This window comes from Nerophis lumbriciformis, linkage group LG02, assembly GCF_033978685.3.
Source record: "Nerophis lumbriciformis linkage group LG02, RoL_Nlum_v2.1, whole genome shotgun sequence".
In the NCBI taxonomy this organism is placed as follows: domain Eukaryota; kingdom Metazoa; phylum Chordata; class Actinopteri; order Syngnathiformes; family Syngnathidae; genus Nerophis; species Nerophis lumbriciformis.
Genome location: NC_084549.2, coordinates 17,032,501 through 17,050,000, shown reverse-complemented (window position 1 = coordinate 17,050,000; position 17,500 = coordinate 17,032,501). Strand labels below are relative to the sequence as shown.

Below are 17,500 nucleotides of genomic sequence, written 5' to 3'. Positions count from 1 at the left end.
CACAGCAGTGTGTCACCAGCATAAGGGGGTAGTGCCAAGATGTTTTGGCACTGAAGCTACTTAAGGTTCTACATTATGCAAAATGTACTTCTCATGGTGTTGTAACATTCACACAGCCTATTTATGAGCACCAAACCTGAGAAAAAAAAGAGCTATCACTTCACTAACTTGTTTTCTCCTATTTGGGGAAAAAAGGCGCTTAAATAAATGCGTTTGAAGTTGACGTCATAAAGGAAAAACATACTTTCTTGTAGACATGACACCGCGACCGATACGTGTGGTGTATTCGACCCCCACTTCACAAAGGACATATTTATGAATACAAAGAGAAAACAACCTTTACTACACATTCTAAAATAAAGCTTAAGGGGGATTTGCACTTTTTTTTTGTTTTTTGCCTATCGTTCGCAATCATTATGAGAGACAAGAACACACATGTCTTTTTTTATGAGGCTTTCAAAGATGATAAAAGACACTTGGAAAAATGCGGCTAATGGGAGTTACTGTTGTAGCCTTCAAGCCCTCTAAGACAACTTCAAAACCCTCCATCAACGTTTTATATAAACACTGTAAGTCTATATATTTTGTAGTAACAGACATGCTCATAACAATATGTCATATGTACAATATTTACCATATTTTGATAATTTTAATCATTTCTGGGACTGACTTCTGGCGCGCATTGTTTTCCATTTCCATAGCAGCGCACTTTGACTTCCAGCAACAACTCGTGTTCCTACTTCCAGATACAAAACACTGTGTGTTCTAAACATGGCAGACTTGGTAACAGACAACGACAAATTAGGATTCACAACCTTATCTTTTTGCACCTGAGTGGACATAGTATTAACTACTGCGAGCATGAAGAAGAGGGTCAGACGTCGGAGCAGACGGAAGCTGATAGAGTGAGGTGAAAGCGATTCGAAGCTGTAAATGTGGAACTTGAAGCCAAGGTATCCATCCATCCATCTTCTTCCGCTTATCCGAGGTCGGGTCGCGGGGGCAGCAGCCTAAGCAAGGAAGCCCAGACTTCCCTCTACCCAGCCACTTCGTTCAGCTCTTCCTGTGGGACCCCGAGGCTTTCCCAGGCCAGCCGGGAGACATAGTCTTCCCAAAGTGTCCTGGGTCTTCCCCGCGGCCTCCTACCGGTCGGACGTGCCCTAAACACCTCCCTAGGGAGGCGTTCGGGTGGCATCCTGACCAGATGCCCGAACCACCTCATCTGGCTCCTCTCGATGTGGAGGAGTAGCGGCTTTACTTTGAGCTCCCTCCGGATGGCAGAGCTTCTCACCCTATCTCTAAGGGAGAGCCCCGCCACCCGGCGGAGGAAACTCATTTCGGCCGCTTGTACCCGTGATCTTGTCCTTTCGGTCATAACCCAAAGCTCATGACCATAGGTGAGGATGGGAACGTAGATCGACCGGTAAATTGAGAGCTTTGCCTTCCGGCTCAGCTCCTTCTTCACCACAACGGATCGATACAGCGTCCGCATTACTGAAGACGCCGCACCGATCCGCCTGTCGATCTCACGATCCACTCTTCCCTCACTCGTGAACAAGACTCCGAGGTACTTGAACTCCTCCACTTGGGGCAAGAGGTATTTCAACATAAATGGAGTGCTTACCCCAAATTAACTAGAAAAAAAGTCCCCAGCCAGCTGGACCAAACAGACTACTGTCCATCGAATAAGTCACACTTTATATTGATCATGATACACGCAGCGCGTCATGTGTGTTATTACAACTACAGAACATACGCTGTCTGGCTAGATGTGTACAAACATAACAGGAAATGTGGGCTAATACTATACAGATACAGTAATATAATGGTTCATGTTTTTCAGTCAGTACAGATTGTTGTCGTATCGCAGTGTTGTGCATTACAAACTCAAACGCGTTTCGTGCTGACGTAGAAGCTAGCTTAGCTCTTGCTGTAGTTAGATTTTACGGCTAACGCTGATGTGTTACTACGATAGGGAAACAATTCCTCAGTGTTCGCTCTTACAATAAGAATGTTGCTACAGCTTGGTTATTATACAGGTTACGTAACGTAAATGAGGTATTGGTGACGGTTTTTGAATGCATGTTTAAAGTGACTTAGAGGTGGAATTGATTGCTCCCATTAGCTGCATTGTTAACTAACTAGAACGATGGGCAAAATTACATAAAAAGTGCAGTTCCCCTTTAAATTGGAGCTGCACTTTTTGGGGGAATTTCCGATCACAATTATTAAGAGAAACAAGACGACGGATGTTTTTTTTTTTGCATTCTAAATATTAAGTACCGTATTTTTCGGAGTATAAGTCGCACCGGAGTATAAGTCGCACCTGCCGAAAATGCATCATAAAGAAGGAAAAAAACATATATAAGTCGCACTGGGGCCACGCCAAACTATGAAAAAAACTGCGACTTATAGTCCGAAAAATACGGTAAATGTAAATAAAAGTCCGCTTTCAGCGAAGCCAATTGGAGGTCCTCTATTCCGCCCATAAAATCCAAAAAATAACCATTCAACCAACCTGCTCAGTGGTCTTGTGGTTAGAGTGTCCGCCCTGAGACTAGAAGGTTGTGTGTCCCTGCGTGGCACTCAGCATCAAGGGTTGGAATCGGGGGTTAAATCACCAAATGATTCCCGAGCGTGGCCACCGTTGCTGCTCACTGCTCCCCTCACCTCCCAGGGGGTGAACATGGGAATGGGTCAAATGCACCTAGTGTGTGTGTGACCATCAGTGGTACTTTAACTTTTATTCAAAAAGCGCTAACAATACTCCATTTGACTTGAATATTACGGTAACCAAGAATTAGTGATATTGTTATTATGAGCGCTAACGCAGACAAACTATTTATAGCTGCGACGTGTTCAGTACCATGTGTACATATTTTTACATACTTTTTACATTGTTTCCTCGCTTCCCTGCTCCTTTGAAGTTTATTGTAGCTCATAAATCATGCCTCTCACCTGGAAAGTAGATGGCTGAGGACGTACGCCAACAATGGTAATGCATTAAACAAACAAAAAAAAACATCCATCGTCATGTCTCTCATAGTGATTGTGAACGATAGGCAAAATTCCCCCAAAAAGTGCTATTCCCCTTTATAGATCTGCCAACTACCCGTCAGTCATTTAGCTAACCCTCCCCACTCCTTAAAGGGGCTGTTTGCAACGTTTACACAAATGTCTAGAGGGTGCCAACTTTCCAATGTATTTTACACAGCCCTCTTTTATGGCTTCTCGTACATAATAATGTAATTACGTGCATACATAACACATGCACACGCGTTAGATTAAGGTGTTGTTAGCTAATGACTGCAATTGGATAGCAAACGTTAGCTGTCTTTGAACGTATATTCTATCATAAACAACATGACTGCAGAATGTTCATTGCTTCTCTTGGACTGCGTTTGTATGTGTGCACACGGTCACTGCGCGTAAGTGTTGATGAGACCGAGTGAGTGACAGCTGTAAACAACAATCATTTCATTCGGTTCGGTATAAAAATGTGTTACATAAACTTTGTAATTGTGAAAAATATAGACAATTGTCAAACAAATGTGTTTTGTTAAACCACTAACGGTAACAATATGCTAGTAACAATACGCGGTAGTGAAGTAAAGTGAAGTATATTTATATAGCGCTTTTCTCTAGTGACTCAAAGTGCTTTTACATAGTGAAACCCAATATCTAAGTTACATTTAAACCAGTGTGGGTGGCACTGGGAGCAAGTGGGTAAAGTGTCTTGCCCAAGGACACAACGGCAGTGACTAGGATGGCGGAAGCGGGGATCGAACCTGGAACCCTCAAGTTGCTGGCACGGCCACTCTACCAACCGAGCTGTACTGCCCCGGATGTTTTTTTGTTTGTTTGTTTAATGCATTACCAACTTGTTGGCGTTTTTTTGTTATATTTTTTGCTTTGAAAAATGTAACTATGAAGAAGTTGCCAACAGCCCCTTTAATTTCACATTGTTTTAGGTGATAAATGGCATCTAAGTCATACTTGCCAACCCTCCCGGATTTTCCGGGAGACTCCCGAAATTCAGCGCCTCCCCCGAAAACCTCCCGGGACAAATTTTCTGCCGAAAATCTCCCGAAATTCAAGCGGAGCTGGAGGGGGCGTGGCCTCCAGCTCCATGCGGACCTGAGTCCGCTTTCCCACAATATAAAGAACGTCTACAGTAAAGCAGTCCGTCTGCCGTAAACAGCAATGTTGTGACACTCTTAAACAGGACAATACTGCCATCTAGTGCATTTGATGAAAGCACTTTTGTGCGTGCCACACAGCAATGCATAATCAGAGAGGGTGTTCAGCATGGTTAGAAAGATAGTGACAGAGAATGGATGGACAATTCAACCATTAACTCAACAATGAGTAGATGAGTTTTATGTGTGTGTATATGTGTAAATAATGAACACTGAAATTCAAGTATTTCTTTTATTTATATATATATATATATATATATATATATATATATATATATATATATTACATACATATATATATAGCTAGAATTCACTGAAAGTCAATTATTTCTTTTTTATATATATATATATATATATACATATATATATATATATATATATATATATATATATATATATGAAATACTTGACTTGGTGAATTCTAGCTGTAAATATACTCCTCCCCTCTTAACCACGCCCCCAACCACGCCCCTGACCCAACCACGCCCCCCGCACCGACCCCCCACCCCCCACCTCCCGAAATTGGAGGTCTCAAGGTTGGCAAGTATGATCTAAGTGGCAAGTTACCATGTACCTGTATATATAAAAAGTGGATTAAGTGCACCAACGAGCTTCTTAAAGCTGCAAATTATGTCAAAGACAAACTTCTCTTGGCATTAAAGTTACAGACACACAAAAGGATGAGTGTCCACATTTGAGACTTATTTAGAATTGTTGATAAGTGTAGGAAGAATACTCTGATGTACCTCCTTCCTGGCCTCGTTCTCTTTGTTTTCTTTGGACTTGCGGCATGATCCTTTGGGCTTGATGTGGCTGGCCGCGTTGGCAACAAAGGCGCTATTCACATCCCACTCGGGCTCCTGCGGGCCACAGCAAACCAGACGCAGGATGATATCAGAATGTATCGTCGCGGTTTAGGACTATACAACTGGTGAATGAGGCCCGCACCTCTTCAGCTGTTGTGGTCCTCTGATGCGCACTGGAGGGAGAGGTAGCAAGCTTGTATGAGGCAGCAGATTTTGCATGCTTTGTCTCCTCCTTTTGCACGTGCGTCTCTGTTACTGCAATAACTTTTGCTTCCGATTCACTCTCATCCAAGTCAGACTCGGCTCCTCCATCTTCATCACCCTGATGAATGTAGAGGACCACGTTATCATCCGCGAGCGCAGCAAAAGCCGGTGTAAGAAGAGAGCCACTGACGTTGACCTGCTCAGCACTTTCGCTTTGATTTACTTGCTCCTGCTTCTTACGTTTTCGACGGCGCTGAAAAAAGATATAAAAGGTTTGCCAACTCTGGAAAAAGCATGACTTGCTTTCTCAGCATCAAAATATTTACATTTCTCTTTAAGTTTGAAAATCAGCAACATTCGTGTATTCACCTTCTTCTTTGCTTTGCGTCGCTCTGCTCTCTGTCTGGCCTTCTCATCCTCACTTAGATCCTCCTCACAATTTAATGCATCCTGCACACACACACACACACACACACACACACACACACACCAAGTCACAGTGGCATTTTGAACCTCTGACCCTATAGTTCTGACTGTGTCCTGTCAGCGTGACACGGTTTGTTTACCTGTGACATAGGGCCATCATCACATGGGTCATGGTGGGCAGCACCACAGTCCATCAGTTCTTCCTGCGGCTGCTGCACAGGTGGACCTACATTAGAAAAAAAAAGTAATCTGTCATTTTTGGCTGTATTCATACATCTGTTGGTCATTTCAAAAACAGTTGTCTACATTTAAAAAAAATATATGTATATAGATATATATATATAAGGTCTTAACTCATTCTCTTTCTATGCCACATCAATGTGGAATGCGCTCCCAACAGGTATAAAAGAAAGGGCATCTCTATCCTCCTTCAAAACCGCAATAAAAGTACACCTCCAGGCAGCTACAACCCTAAACTAACACCCTTCCCGGATTGTTAATAATCAAATGTAAACAATCAAATGCAGATACTTTTTCTTATGCCTTCTGATCTCTCTCTCTCTCTCTCTGATGACTGATGATAACAACCAAACCTAACCCCCCCACCCCGGATTGTAAATAATGTAAATAATTCAATGTGATTATCTTGTGTGATGACTGTATTATGATGATAGTATATATCTGATAGTATATATCTGTATCATGAATCAATTTCAGAATCAGAATCAGCTTTATTGTCATTACGCAAGGTAACGAGATTGAGGCCATTCCATACAGTGCGATGTGTGCATGCTAGAAAAACAATGTGCAAATATATAAAAATTTAAAAAATGTAGAAGTGCAATGAATATGGTGTGAAATGAATATATACATGAAAAAAAAACAAAAAAACAGGGTGGTTGGTGGAATGGGTTATTGCACCGAAGAGAAGGCAGTTATGAGGGACAATGGGGCAGTCCGTTCAGGATGGTTATGGCCCTGGGGAAGAAGCTGTTCTTTAGCCTGTTTGTTTTGGTTTTAATGCACCTGTAGCGCTTCCCAGAGGGCAGCAGGTGGAACAGGTCAGAGCCAGGGTGGGTGCTGTCTTTGATGATGGCACTGGCTCTGTTGAGGCAGCGGGAGGTGTAGATGTCCGTCAGAGAGGGGAGAGGGCGGCCGATGATCTTCTGAGCCGTCTTGACCACTCTTTGCAGCCTCTCCCTGTCTGCTGCAGTGCAGCTGCCGTACCATACCGTAATACAGTAGGTCAGCAGGCTCTCGATGGACGAGCGGTAGAAGGTCAGCAGCAGGTCAGACTTCAGGTTGTACTTCCCGAGGACTCCAAGGAAGCCTTCTTGATGATTGATGTGGTGTTGACTGTCCAGGAGAAGTCATTAGAGATGTGGACTCCAAGGTACCTGAAGGTGTGGACTAGAGATGCGCGGTTTGCGGGCACAACCGCGGAGTCCGCGGATTATCCGCGGATCGGGCGGATGAAATTTAAAAAAATAAGATTTTATCCGCGTGCGGGTCGGGTCGGGCGGATCAATTAGATTTTTTTTTTTTTTTTTTTTTTTTTTTGCGGGTGGCAGTTAAACCAATTCGGAAATATATACACATAGTTAAATGTTGTTACCCACATATGAAAAACGAGCAGGCACCTGCTGCATATGCCACAACAGAAGAAAAAAAAAGAAAAGAGATGGACACTTTTACGGAGCGGAGAAGGGACGCCTCGCCGGTGTCCGGGACCGAGGCCCCTTCCCCCGAGAGGGCCCCACCGGGAGCCGTAGCTGAGGCGATCCGCGAGAAGGGCCCGACGCATGTCCAGGGTCACTACCGCGCCCACCGCACCGACACCCCGCCTCGTCCGCCTTCGCCGCGGCCGGCGTCACGCGCAGCAGGTAAGCAGCATACCTGCCCGCCACCCCCCGAAATTCACATTTCTATCACAATTATCATACTGTAAACATGGTAAGCTAACTTCATTAAAATTAATAGTCCTGTCAATAGCATGGAATTACAATTCAAATGTAGTTTTTTTGTAAGCCTTTCAAAAGAATTCAAAATATGAAAAATTAATGAAAATTAATTTAAGCCATCAGACACTTTGAAAAGTGGCACATCACATCTCTAATGTAATCATTTTAACTTTTCAACAGAAATAGCACTGCAAAAATATTAAGGACATACTTCTGTATTTTGGTAGTTATGCTGTCAACATTTAACAAGATTTCTTCAACTTGGACTTGAAAGCATAAATAGTATAAACACTTTTAACAGTATGTCGTGCTGTGAAATACAGCCGACAGGATTGCGCACCACACAGGAAGCAAGGCCAAAGTGCATGCAGGTGCAGGAGAAGAAAGGACTTCTTTCATTTAAGGTTTGTGATAAACCATCAAACTCATTCGTTAAAAGGACTCTATAGTAATATAAAGCGAATTTTTCTGGACATTATCATGCAAGAAAAGTTTATTTTTGGGACCGCGATCACCGCGTAATGATTTTTAAAGGTTGCATTACAAACATGTAACTGTCCCATGTGATAAGCCAGTGCGATTGGAAGTCCATGCTCAATTATTGCCTCCGTAAATAAAACTTCGGCATTTATCACATCCAAAGAATCTGTTTGGGCGACGAAAAACGTTGAAAGTTTTCCACTTGTATCGCTAGCAACGGCATTAGACTTGTGTTTTTTTGTCCCAAAGTGGTCTTTTACATCGCTAATTCCTCCGTGTCCGATAGAAAAATCTTGTCTGCACAAGGTGCAATTCGCGTAGTTTTCACCCTTTTTTTTTTAAATTAAAGAAAAAACGTATTTTTTATCACTGCACCCGTAACCCGGAATAGGTTGATGAAAACCGTACGAATTACGGGAAAACCGGAGTAGTTGGCAGGTGCCTCACTAATGCCTTGCATCGTCTATATTAGATATACCGGGCGGATAGCGGGCGGATGCAGTTCTGATCAAATGTTAGATCGGGTGGATTGCGGATGGTTGACGACTTTCTGATGCGGTTGCGGATGAAATATTTGCCTATCCGCGCATCTCTAGTGTGGACCCTCTCTACACGCTCGCCGTTGATGTAGAGGGGGGCAGGGTCGGTGCTGCTCCTCCTGAAGTCGACGATGATCTCTCTGGTCTTGCTGGTGTTGAGAGCGAGGTTGTTCTCCGAAGACCAGGCCGTCAGCTTCAGGACCTCCTCTCTGTAGGCAGCCTCGTCACCCCTGGAGATGAGCCCGACCACTGTGGTATCGTCGGCGAACTTGACGGTAAGGTTGTCACTGTGGGCCGGACTGCAGTCATGGGTGTAAAGGCAGTAGAGGAGGGGGCTCAGCACACAACCCTGTGGGGAGCCGATGCTCAGCGTGCGGGAGGATGAGAGGTGCGGGCCAAGTCTCACATTCTGGGGTCGGTCCGTTAGGAAGTCCCTTATCCAGGCGTTTGTGAGAGGGGGGAGGCCAAGAGTGTCCAGTTTATTGCAGAGTCTGTCCGGGATTATTGTATTGAAGGCAGAGCTATAGTCCACAGAGAGCATCCGGACGTAGCTCTGCTGCTGCTCCAGGTGGTTCAGAGCAGAGTGCAGAGCAACAGCGATGGCGTCCTCTGTGGACCTGTTCGCCCGGTATGCGAACTGGTGGGGGTCGAAGTCTGGAGGGATATGGTCCTTGATGTGCTGGAGAACAAGTCGCTCGAAGCACTTCATGATTACCGGAGTGAGGGCCACTGGTCGGTAATCATTCAGGCTGGTGATGGGAGACTTCTTCGGCACCGGGATTATTGTAGATGACTTCAGGCAGGACGGGATGACTGCCTGAGCCAGGGAGAGGTTGAAGATCCTGGTGAGGGGGGGAGCGAGCTGGTGGGCGCACGTCCTGAGCACCTTTCCAGGTACTCCGTCTGGTCCGGTAGCCTTCCTGGGGTTCACAGCCAGGAGCACTCGTCTGACACTGTGCTCCTGTACAGTGAGTGGAGTGGCGCCGGAGCCCGGTGGGGGCGGGGGCAGGGCTGGAGCAGATGAGTGTCGCTGGGGGGTTTCGAAACGGGCAAAGAAACAGTTAAGCTCCTCTGCCAGTGTCGCACTCTGATCCGCAGTTGTCATATTGCAGCCTCTGAAGTTCGTGATGTCATGAATGCCCCGCCACACCTCCCGTGAGTTTTTGCTGGACAGATGGGACTCTATGCACCTCCTGTGGTCCGCCTTTGCTTTTTTAATCCCTCTCTTCAGGTCGGCTCTAGCAACACTGTACAGTGCCCTGTCCCCTGACCTGAAGGCTGCGTCGCGGGCCCTGAGGAGTGTGCGGACCTGGCTGGTCATCCAGGGTTTCTTGTTGGGGTAAACCCGGATGGTTTTTTCCACAGTCACATTCCCGATGCAGAACTTTATGTAGTCCAGCACCGTTCCTGTGGCTGTCTCCAGCTCCTGTTGTTGGAAGAGGTCCCAGTCTGTGTGTTGGAAGCAGTCCTGAAGTTTGGGGAGTGCATCGTCAGGCCAGGTCATAACAGTCTTTGTGATAGGCCTGGCCTGGCGTCTGATGGGGGTGTAGGTAGGAGAGAGCAGGAGGGAAAGATGGTCTGACTGTCCAAGCTGGGGGAGGGGTGTAGCTCTGTACGCGTGCTTTATGTTGGTATACACGTGGTCCAGGGTGTTCTTGCCCCTTGTAGAACACTTCACGTGCTGGTAGAACTTAGGGAGTACAGTCTTCAGATTGGCCTTATTAAAATCCCCTGCTATGATATGAACACCGTCGGGGTGGGCCCGCTGCTGTTCGTTGACGGTGTTCAGCAGAAGAGAGAGCGCTGTGTTTACTTTGGCGTCCGGTGGAATATACACAGCCGTGATGATAACAACAGACAGCTCTCTCGGGAGAAAAAAAGGCCGACATCTAACAGACATGTACTCCACGTCCGGGCAACAGTGCTGTTCAGTGATTGTCCCGTTGTTGCCCCAGTTCTCATGCACGTAGATACAGAGCCCCCCTCCTCTGCTCTTACCGGAGTCCTTAGTTCTGTCCCGGCGGAGCAGAGTGCGTCCGGCTAGCTGCATGCTAGCATCGGGTATTTCCGGGTGAAGCCAGGTTTCGGTGATAATCATAGCACAACAGTCCCGAACATAGCGGTTTCCAGCAAGTTGTAACTCCAGGTCGTCCATCTTCTGTACAAGGGATCTGGCATTAGAGAGGAACAGGCTCGGTAGAGGTGGCTTGTGGGGTTGTTTCCTAAGCCTGAGCAAGACGCCGGACCTGCGGCCACGCTTCTGCTTCCTCTCCCTCCTCCGTCTGCGCCGTCTCCCAGACCCGACAACAAACCACGGAGAGCCCTGTGCTCTCGCTATGTCATCTGGGATGTTGTGCTCGTGGTGAAAGTCGCTCGAAACAGATATCTGGTGCGAGTTACCGATATCCAAGAGTGACTGGCGGGTGTACCGGGTGTTTGCAGTACAGGTGGTGCACAAAAGGAAAAAAAGCATGAAGAAAAGAAGGAAGAAAGAGCACTGAAATGGAGAGCCGTAAGCCGCTGCGTCTGTGCGCGCCGCCATCTTGGAAAAAAAAAAAGAAGAAAAAAAAAGAAAAAAAAAAAGTGGACCCCGACTTAAACAAGTTGGGGGTGGGGGGCGGGGTTTGGTGGTAGCGGGGTGTATAATGTAGCCCGGAAGAGTCAGGGCTGCATGGGATTCTGGGTATTTGTCCTGTTGTGTTTATGTTGTGTTACGGTGCAGATGTTCTCCCGAAATGTGTTTGTCATTCTTGTTTGATGTGGATTCACAGTGTGGCGCATTATTAGTAAGAGTGTTAAAGTTTTTTTATATGGTCACCGTCAGTGTAACCTGTGTGGCTGTTGACCAAGTATGCCTTGCTGTCACATACTTGTGCTAGCGGAAAACGCATACTGCATAACAAGGGGTGGGGCTGGCACGCTGTTAATGCAACTTGTAGAGGGCGCCAAATGCTGTACAATCATGGTACGCCCTTACTATAACTGTAAGGGTGAAAATCGAACAATATTAATCCCGGGAGTTTTCTGCGAGAGGCATTGAAATCCGGAAGTCTCCCGGGAAAATCGGGGGGTCGGCAAGTAAGCTGCAGAGCCGCATCAGAGTGATCAAAGAGCCGCATGCGGCTCCGGAGCCGCGGGTTGCCGACCCCTGACCTATATGCATAGTGTTAGCCTAAAAAACAGCTTTTTTAAAATATTTACAGAAATCTCGGAATATTAATCAATCTAATAAATTAAAATTGAGCAACCCCAACTCCAACCCAATCCCAGTTTTACAATATTTTGGATAGAAATGTTCAAAGCAATTTGAGATGACATACAAATACAATACTTAATAATTAAATACTTAGACTTGGACAACTTAGACATTTAGACTTAGACAAACTTTAATGATCCACAAGGGAAATTGTTCCACACTGTAGCTCAGTTACAAAGGATGGAAAGTGTAAGGATGGAAAGGACAATGCAGGTATAAAATAGGCTAAAAATGTACCGTAGTAGCAATATAAAATAACATATGTAATATTTACATATATGTAAATATATAGCATACAATAGAGAGTAGATCCAGCAGAAAATAGACATTATAAACAAAGAGAAGTAGCTAACAAAATACAATACAAACCATATCAATATTAATAAAATCAATAATAATTGTTTGTTTTTAATGCAAAAAATGATTCTTAAAAAATTTGATGTGAATTGCTTTGAGCAGCCTCTGTTTCCCCCTGAAAACACATTCAAAGACTGCCAATCACATCCAGTAACACCATAGCAAATAGTGCTGCTAATGCTAGCCGCCGACTGCTGAGCAACTATACGAGTAGAGTGTTTTATTGTAACATGTTTTAGTAAAGTGGTGGTTAACCCTTTTTGCAAACACTCAGAGCCTGATCTACTAAATATGTAAAACATGTACAAACTTGATAGCACACGCAAAACGGATCTACTAAACGTGAAAATGGATGGATGGAAAAAGTAAGGGGGAAAAAATCTGAAAAAATTGTAAATTGAATTTTTTGTGAAAAAAATCTGAGATTCTATTTTTAGGCCATATCGCCCAGGCCTACTTCAAGGTGTGGCCGCAATTAAAATGCTGCGGCGGTGCACCACATTCAGTTACATTAAGGGAAAATCCTGGTACTACAAATCATGCGTCAGGATGACAACGTTGACACATTTACATTTCAGCCAAACTGGATAATTGGGTTGAGTTGAGTGTTGTGAAGGCTGTCAAATTGACTGATTCATCTATTATTCAACCCTATGATTAGTGTTGGGCATTGAGTATCAATGGGAATTTTTTTTAAACCGTTGATTTCGATGCTCCGTCTACCGACTGGAAGAATTAGCTACTACAGAGGTGGACAAGCAGCTAACTGTTTATTTCTATACACGGTGTGGAACCAATCCTCTGAGTCAATATTCCTTCTACTACAGTTTATGAATGTGTAGATGAAAATCGGTATCGGCCAATTTTCGTGAAAAATTATGTGATTGGCCATTGCGATTTATGTCATTTAATGCTGATTACACACCGATCCCGTCTGACTGACACTATTTACTTTTGGTGCCCCGGCTGACAAGCTGGCAGCAGCTATTTATGTATCTCTATACACAGTGTGGAGCCGCTCCCCTTAATAATAATCACCTCCATTACGGAAAATAAAGGGCATTTTCTAGTTTCCTAATAATCACCATCAAGTCTCATTATCATTATTATGGAGGACGAGGCTAAACATGTTATACACCAAGGGTAAGCAAGGAGCAGGCATGATAATAGCTAAGATCACCCCTAAGCTAGATTGAAACAACACCAAGAGATAAGTGCTTAGTAAACTTGAAGAAGTCCAGAGGGAACCAGTAAGCAGTTATTAATAAGTAATTACCAAATAAATGAATGAGCCTAGAGACAGGATAATATTTTACTGTGTCAATAAACGATATTATTGCCATTATTTTTTTGAGTCCAACTACTGATGTCATGACAATACATAATAATATTGGTACCTTGTATTTCTTGTATATTTCAACATTGTAATTTAAATGTAAACTTTTAAATACCAAGTTAAATAAAACAAACCAAAAAATATATATATATATATATATATATATATATATATATATATATATATATATATATATATATATATATATATATATATATATATATATATATATATATACTTCCCGTAAGCAAAATGTTGTACTTGAATAAGAAAATCACAACCAAAATCAATAAAATAGGTTAAGTCAGGGGGTGGGGGACCCTCAAATATACAAAACCAAAACAATAAATACAATGGCTAAAAAAGTAATGTTAACCAAATTGATCACCGTTATTATTATTGTGTTATTGTTGAATGTGCTCAAAAAGTAATTATACACACTTAAATGTTATTAACCAAGTTGTTTTTTTAATAATTAAAATAGACACAATACACTACTGGCAGAGAGCAACATCAAATATTGTTGTGGCTGCATAAGAGCCATATTATTTGTATTTGTGTGTTTAAATATGTTCATCTTTATTTTTAAATTGTAAAGGGTGATCAGTTGTTTCACTTACTGAGTTCTTGTCCATCTGTTTCAACTTGACAAGTATGATGTAGTAACAGACATGTTCATAACAATATGTAATATGTACAATATCGTATTTTGGCCATTTTAAGCAATACCTGACTTTCCTCAACGCATTTATTTCCGTTTCTATAGCAGCACACTTTTGACTTCCGGCAACAAATCGGTGTACCCCACTTCCAAGCAAACAAACAAACATGAGTGTGTTCTAATCATGGCAGACTCGGCAACAGGAAACAATGACTATTTTGGTACAAATGAGGATTCACGACTAAGGCTGCAGCTAACGATTATTTTTCTATCGATTAATCTATAGATTATTTTTTCGATTAAACGGTTAATCTATAGATTATTTTTTCGATTAATCTATAGATTATTTTTCCTTTTACCGATTATTTTTTTTATTTAAAATGAAGATGAAAAAATAAATGTAGGCCAGTTTTTTCAAAAGGCATGGCTTTTATTTACAAAAAAAAAAGTATGGCCACTCAGTCAACATTGACAACAACATGACAAAATATTCTGTAACAATGTAAACATTTAACAAAATTAAAAGTAGCTTATTTGCTTTTAATGTGCAAATATAAAAGTAAACATCCAGTGCAAATCTTAATATTCTGCAATAGTATAAGCATTTCAAAAGTAAAAGTATTGCTTATTTTGCTTTAAAATGTGCAAAAATAAAGATAAACATCCAATTCAAAAAAGTGCAAAACGGAAATATTCTGTAACAACAGTGTAAACATTTCAACAAAAGTAAAAGTATTGCTTATTTGCTAAAATGTGCAAAAATAAAGATAAACATCCAATACAAAAAAGTGCAAAACGAAATATTCTGTAACAACAGTGTAAACATTTCAACAAAAGTAAAACTTTTGCTTATTTTGCTTAATAACACAACAATGATAGTATGATTAAAGTGAAAGTTAATTGTTCGTTTGTACATAGTATACGTAATTGTTAATGTTGTAAAAGGTATTTGCACAACTAATTAACGTTAGCGTTAAAGAGGAGCGCGTCTTTGTAAACACTGAACAGGCACGCCAAACGCTCCTCTCAGAGCGAAACGGTGCTTTAGTTTATGAATTTACAACGCAGATACAAATGACACATTCATGTTTTTGTGAAATGATGACAACGTATACTCACGCGGACGATTGACTAGTTGATGGTGATGGCAAGAACGCTGCCGTTGTGCTGCTATGATAGGCCATTTCCGCTCGACACAGTGTGCATACAACAACATTATTAGCAGAGGTGGGTAGAGTAGCCAGAAATTGTACTCAAGTAAGAGTACTGTTACTTTAGAGATTTATTACTCAAGTAAAAGTAAGGAGTATCACCCAAATATTTACTTGAGTAAAAGTAAAAAGTATGTTGTGAAAAAACTACTCAAGTACTGAGTAACATACACACACATATCATATATATATATATATATATATATATATATATATATATATATGTGTGTGTGTATATATATACACACACACACATATATATATATATATATATATATATATATACATACATTGATATATACAGTATATAATTTATATTTATTTATTTTGCCGTTTTTGTTTACATGTTAAAGGTGTTTTAATAATTATACATGCATGTTTAACATATAGATTCCTTTCTTTCATGAAGACAAGAATATAAGTTGGTGTATTACCTGATTCTGATGACTTGCATTGATTGTAATCAGGAAGCAGTGCTGGTAACGTCCACGTTTTCAAATGGAGGAGAAAAAAAGTTCCTCCTTTCTGTCTAATACCACATGAAAGTGGTTGTTATTTGGCATCTTATTTGTCCACCTTCCATATTCGTTTTTATACCCTTTACAAGAAATACATTGGCGGCAAACTCCGTAGCTTGCTAGCTTGTTTGCGCTAGCTTTCGGAGACTCTTATTTTGAAAGCGCAGGCGCGATGGAGCGGGACTTTTATTGTGAAGACAGGAACTGTGCAGTCAGTCTTTACGGTTGAAATAAAAAAAGGGTCTTTTTTCCTTCACACTTTTGATTGATTGATTGGAACTTTTATTAGTAGATTGCACAGTACAGTACATATTCCGTACAATTGACCACTAAATGGTAACACCCGAAGTTAGCTCGGAGCCAGTCAGGTCATGTGACCCCTGGCTCTGTTTGATTGGTCCAACGTCACCAGTGACTGCATCTGATTGGTGGAACGAAGTGAAACGTCACCAGTAAGGCAGGCACTTTGAAGGTCTGTCTGACAGACCAAAACAAACAAAGCGTGCATTAACAGATCGATAAAAATTAGTAGCGAGTAGCGAGCTGAATGTAGATAAAAGTAGCGGAGTAAAAGTAGCGTTTCTTCTTAGGCCGTTTATTGAAATACTCCCACACTTTTGACGACTTTTGGCGTGCTTTTTTCCCCTCGCTCGCACCGCTCGCATCGTCTGCTTTGCGCTCCGCCATGACGGTAGTGTGACGTAAATATGCGACGCGTCGACGAACAAAAACGTCCTCGACGTATTTACGTAACCGATGACGTCGACTACGTCGACGCGTCGTTTCAGCCCTATTCACGACCTTATCTTTTTGAAGCTGAATATACGAAGGATGAACTACTGGTTTTAGAAGCGAGCATGAAGAGAGCGTGAGACGTTGTAGCAGACGGAAGCCAACAGAGTGAGGTCAGCGTGACTTTGACGCTGTAAATGTGGAACTTGGTGCCAAGCTATGCCATAAATGGAGTGCTTACCCAAAATCAACTGGAAAAAACATCCCTGGCCAGCTGAACTAAACGAACAACTGTCAATCGAGTAAGCCACTATCATATTGATCATATCATGCTTGTTAGTAAAACTACAGTACATACGCTGCCGAGCTAGCTGTGTACAAACAAAACATGAAATGTGGGCTAATACTTTACAGACACTGTAATATGATTGTTCATCTTTTTGGTCATTACGGATTAGTATCCTATCGTATTGTGTTGTGCATTACAAACTCAAAAGCCGTTCCTCAGTGTTCGCTCTTACAATAACAATGTCACTACAGGTTGGTTATTATACAGGTTACGGAACGTAAATGAAGTAATGTTTGCTGTTTATGAGTGCATTTTCAAAGTGTTTTAGAGTCAGAATGGATTGCTCCCATTAGCTGCATTCCTCGCCACCTAAAACGAGCCGATTATTATGAATTATAATGCAAAAAAACAACATTTGTCTTTTTGTCTCTCATAAGGATTGTTTGAAAGCGATAGAATAACAGATTTGTTTTTAAATGTGTGCAAAACAAGTTTTCCACTTTTATAAAGAAAATATATGCATGA

General features: G+C 42.2%; 1 protein-coding gene across 4 annotated transcripts in view; it reads right to left on the bottom strand.

Moving 5' to 3' along the window:
- LOC133595761 (uncharacterized) overlaps positions 1-17,500 on the bottom strand; it is a 68,865-nt gene that overhangs the window by 30,095 nt on the left and 21,270 nt on the right. For 3 of the 4 annotated variants that reach the window (XM_061948659.1, XM_061948584.1, XM_061948796.1), the window contains exons 2-6: positions 5,776-5,861; positions 5,579-5,659; positions 5,400-5,462; positions 5,148-5,327; positions 4,946-5,059 (exon numbers count right to left, since the gene is read on the bottom strand). In XM_061948659.1, the coding sequence (XP_061804643.1) occupies positions 4,946-5,059; positions 5,148-5,327; positions 5,400-5,462; positions 5,579-5,659; positions 5,776-5,861 (524 nt within the window). The remainder of the gene's footprint in view (positions 1-4,945; positions 5,060-5,147; positions 5,328-5,399; positions 5,463-5,578; positions 5,660-5,775; positions 5,862-17,500) is intronic. The other variant, XM_061948739.1, reaches the window with a different exon arrangement.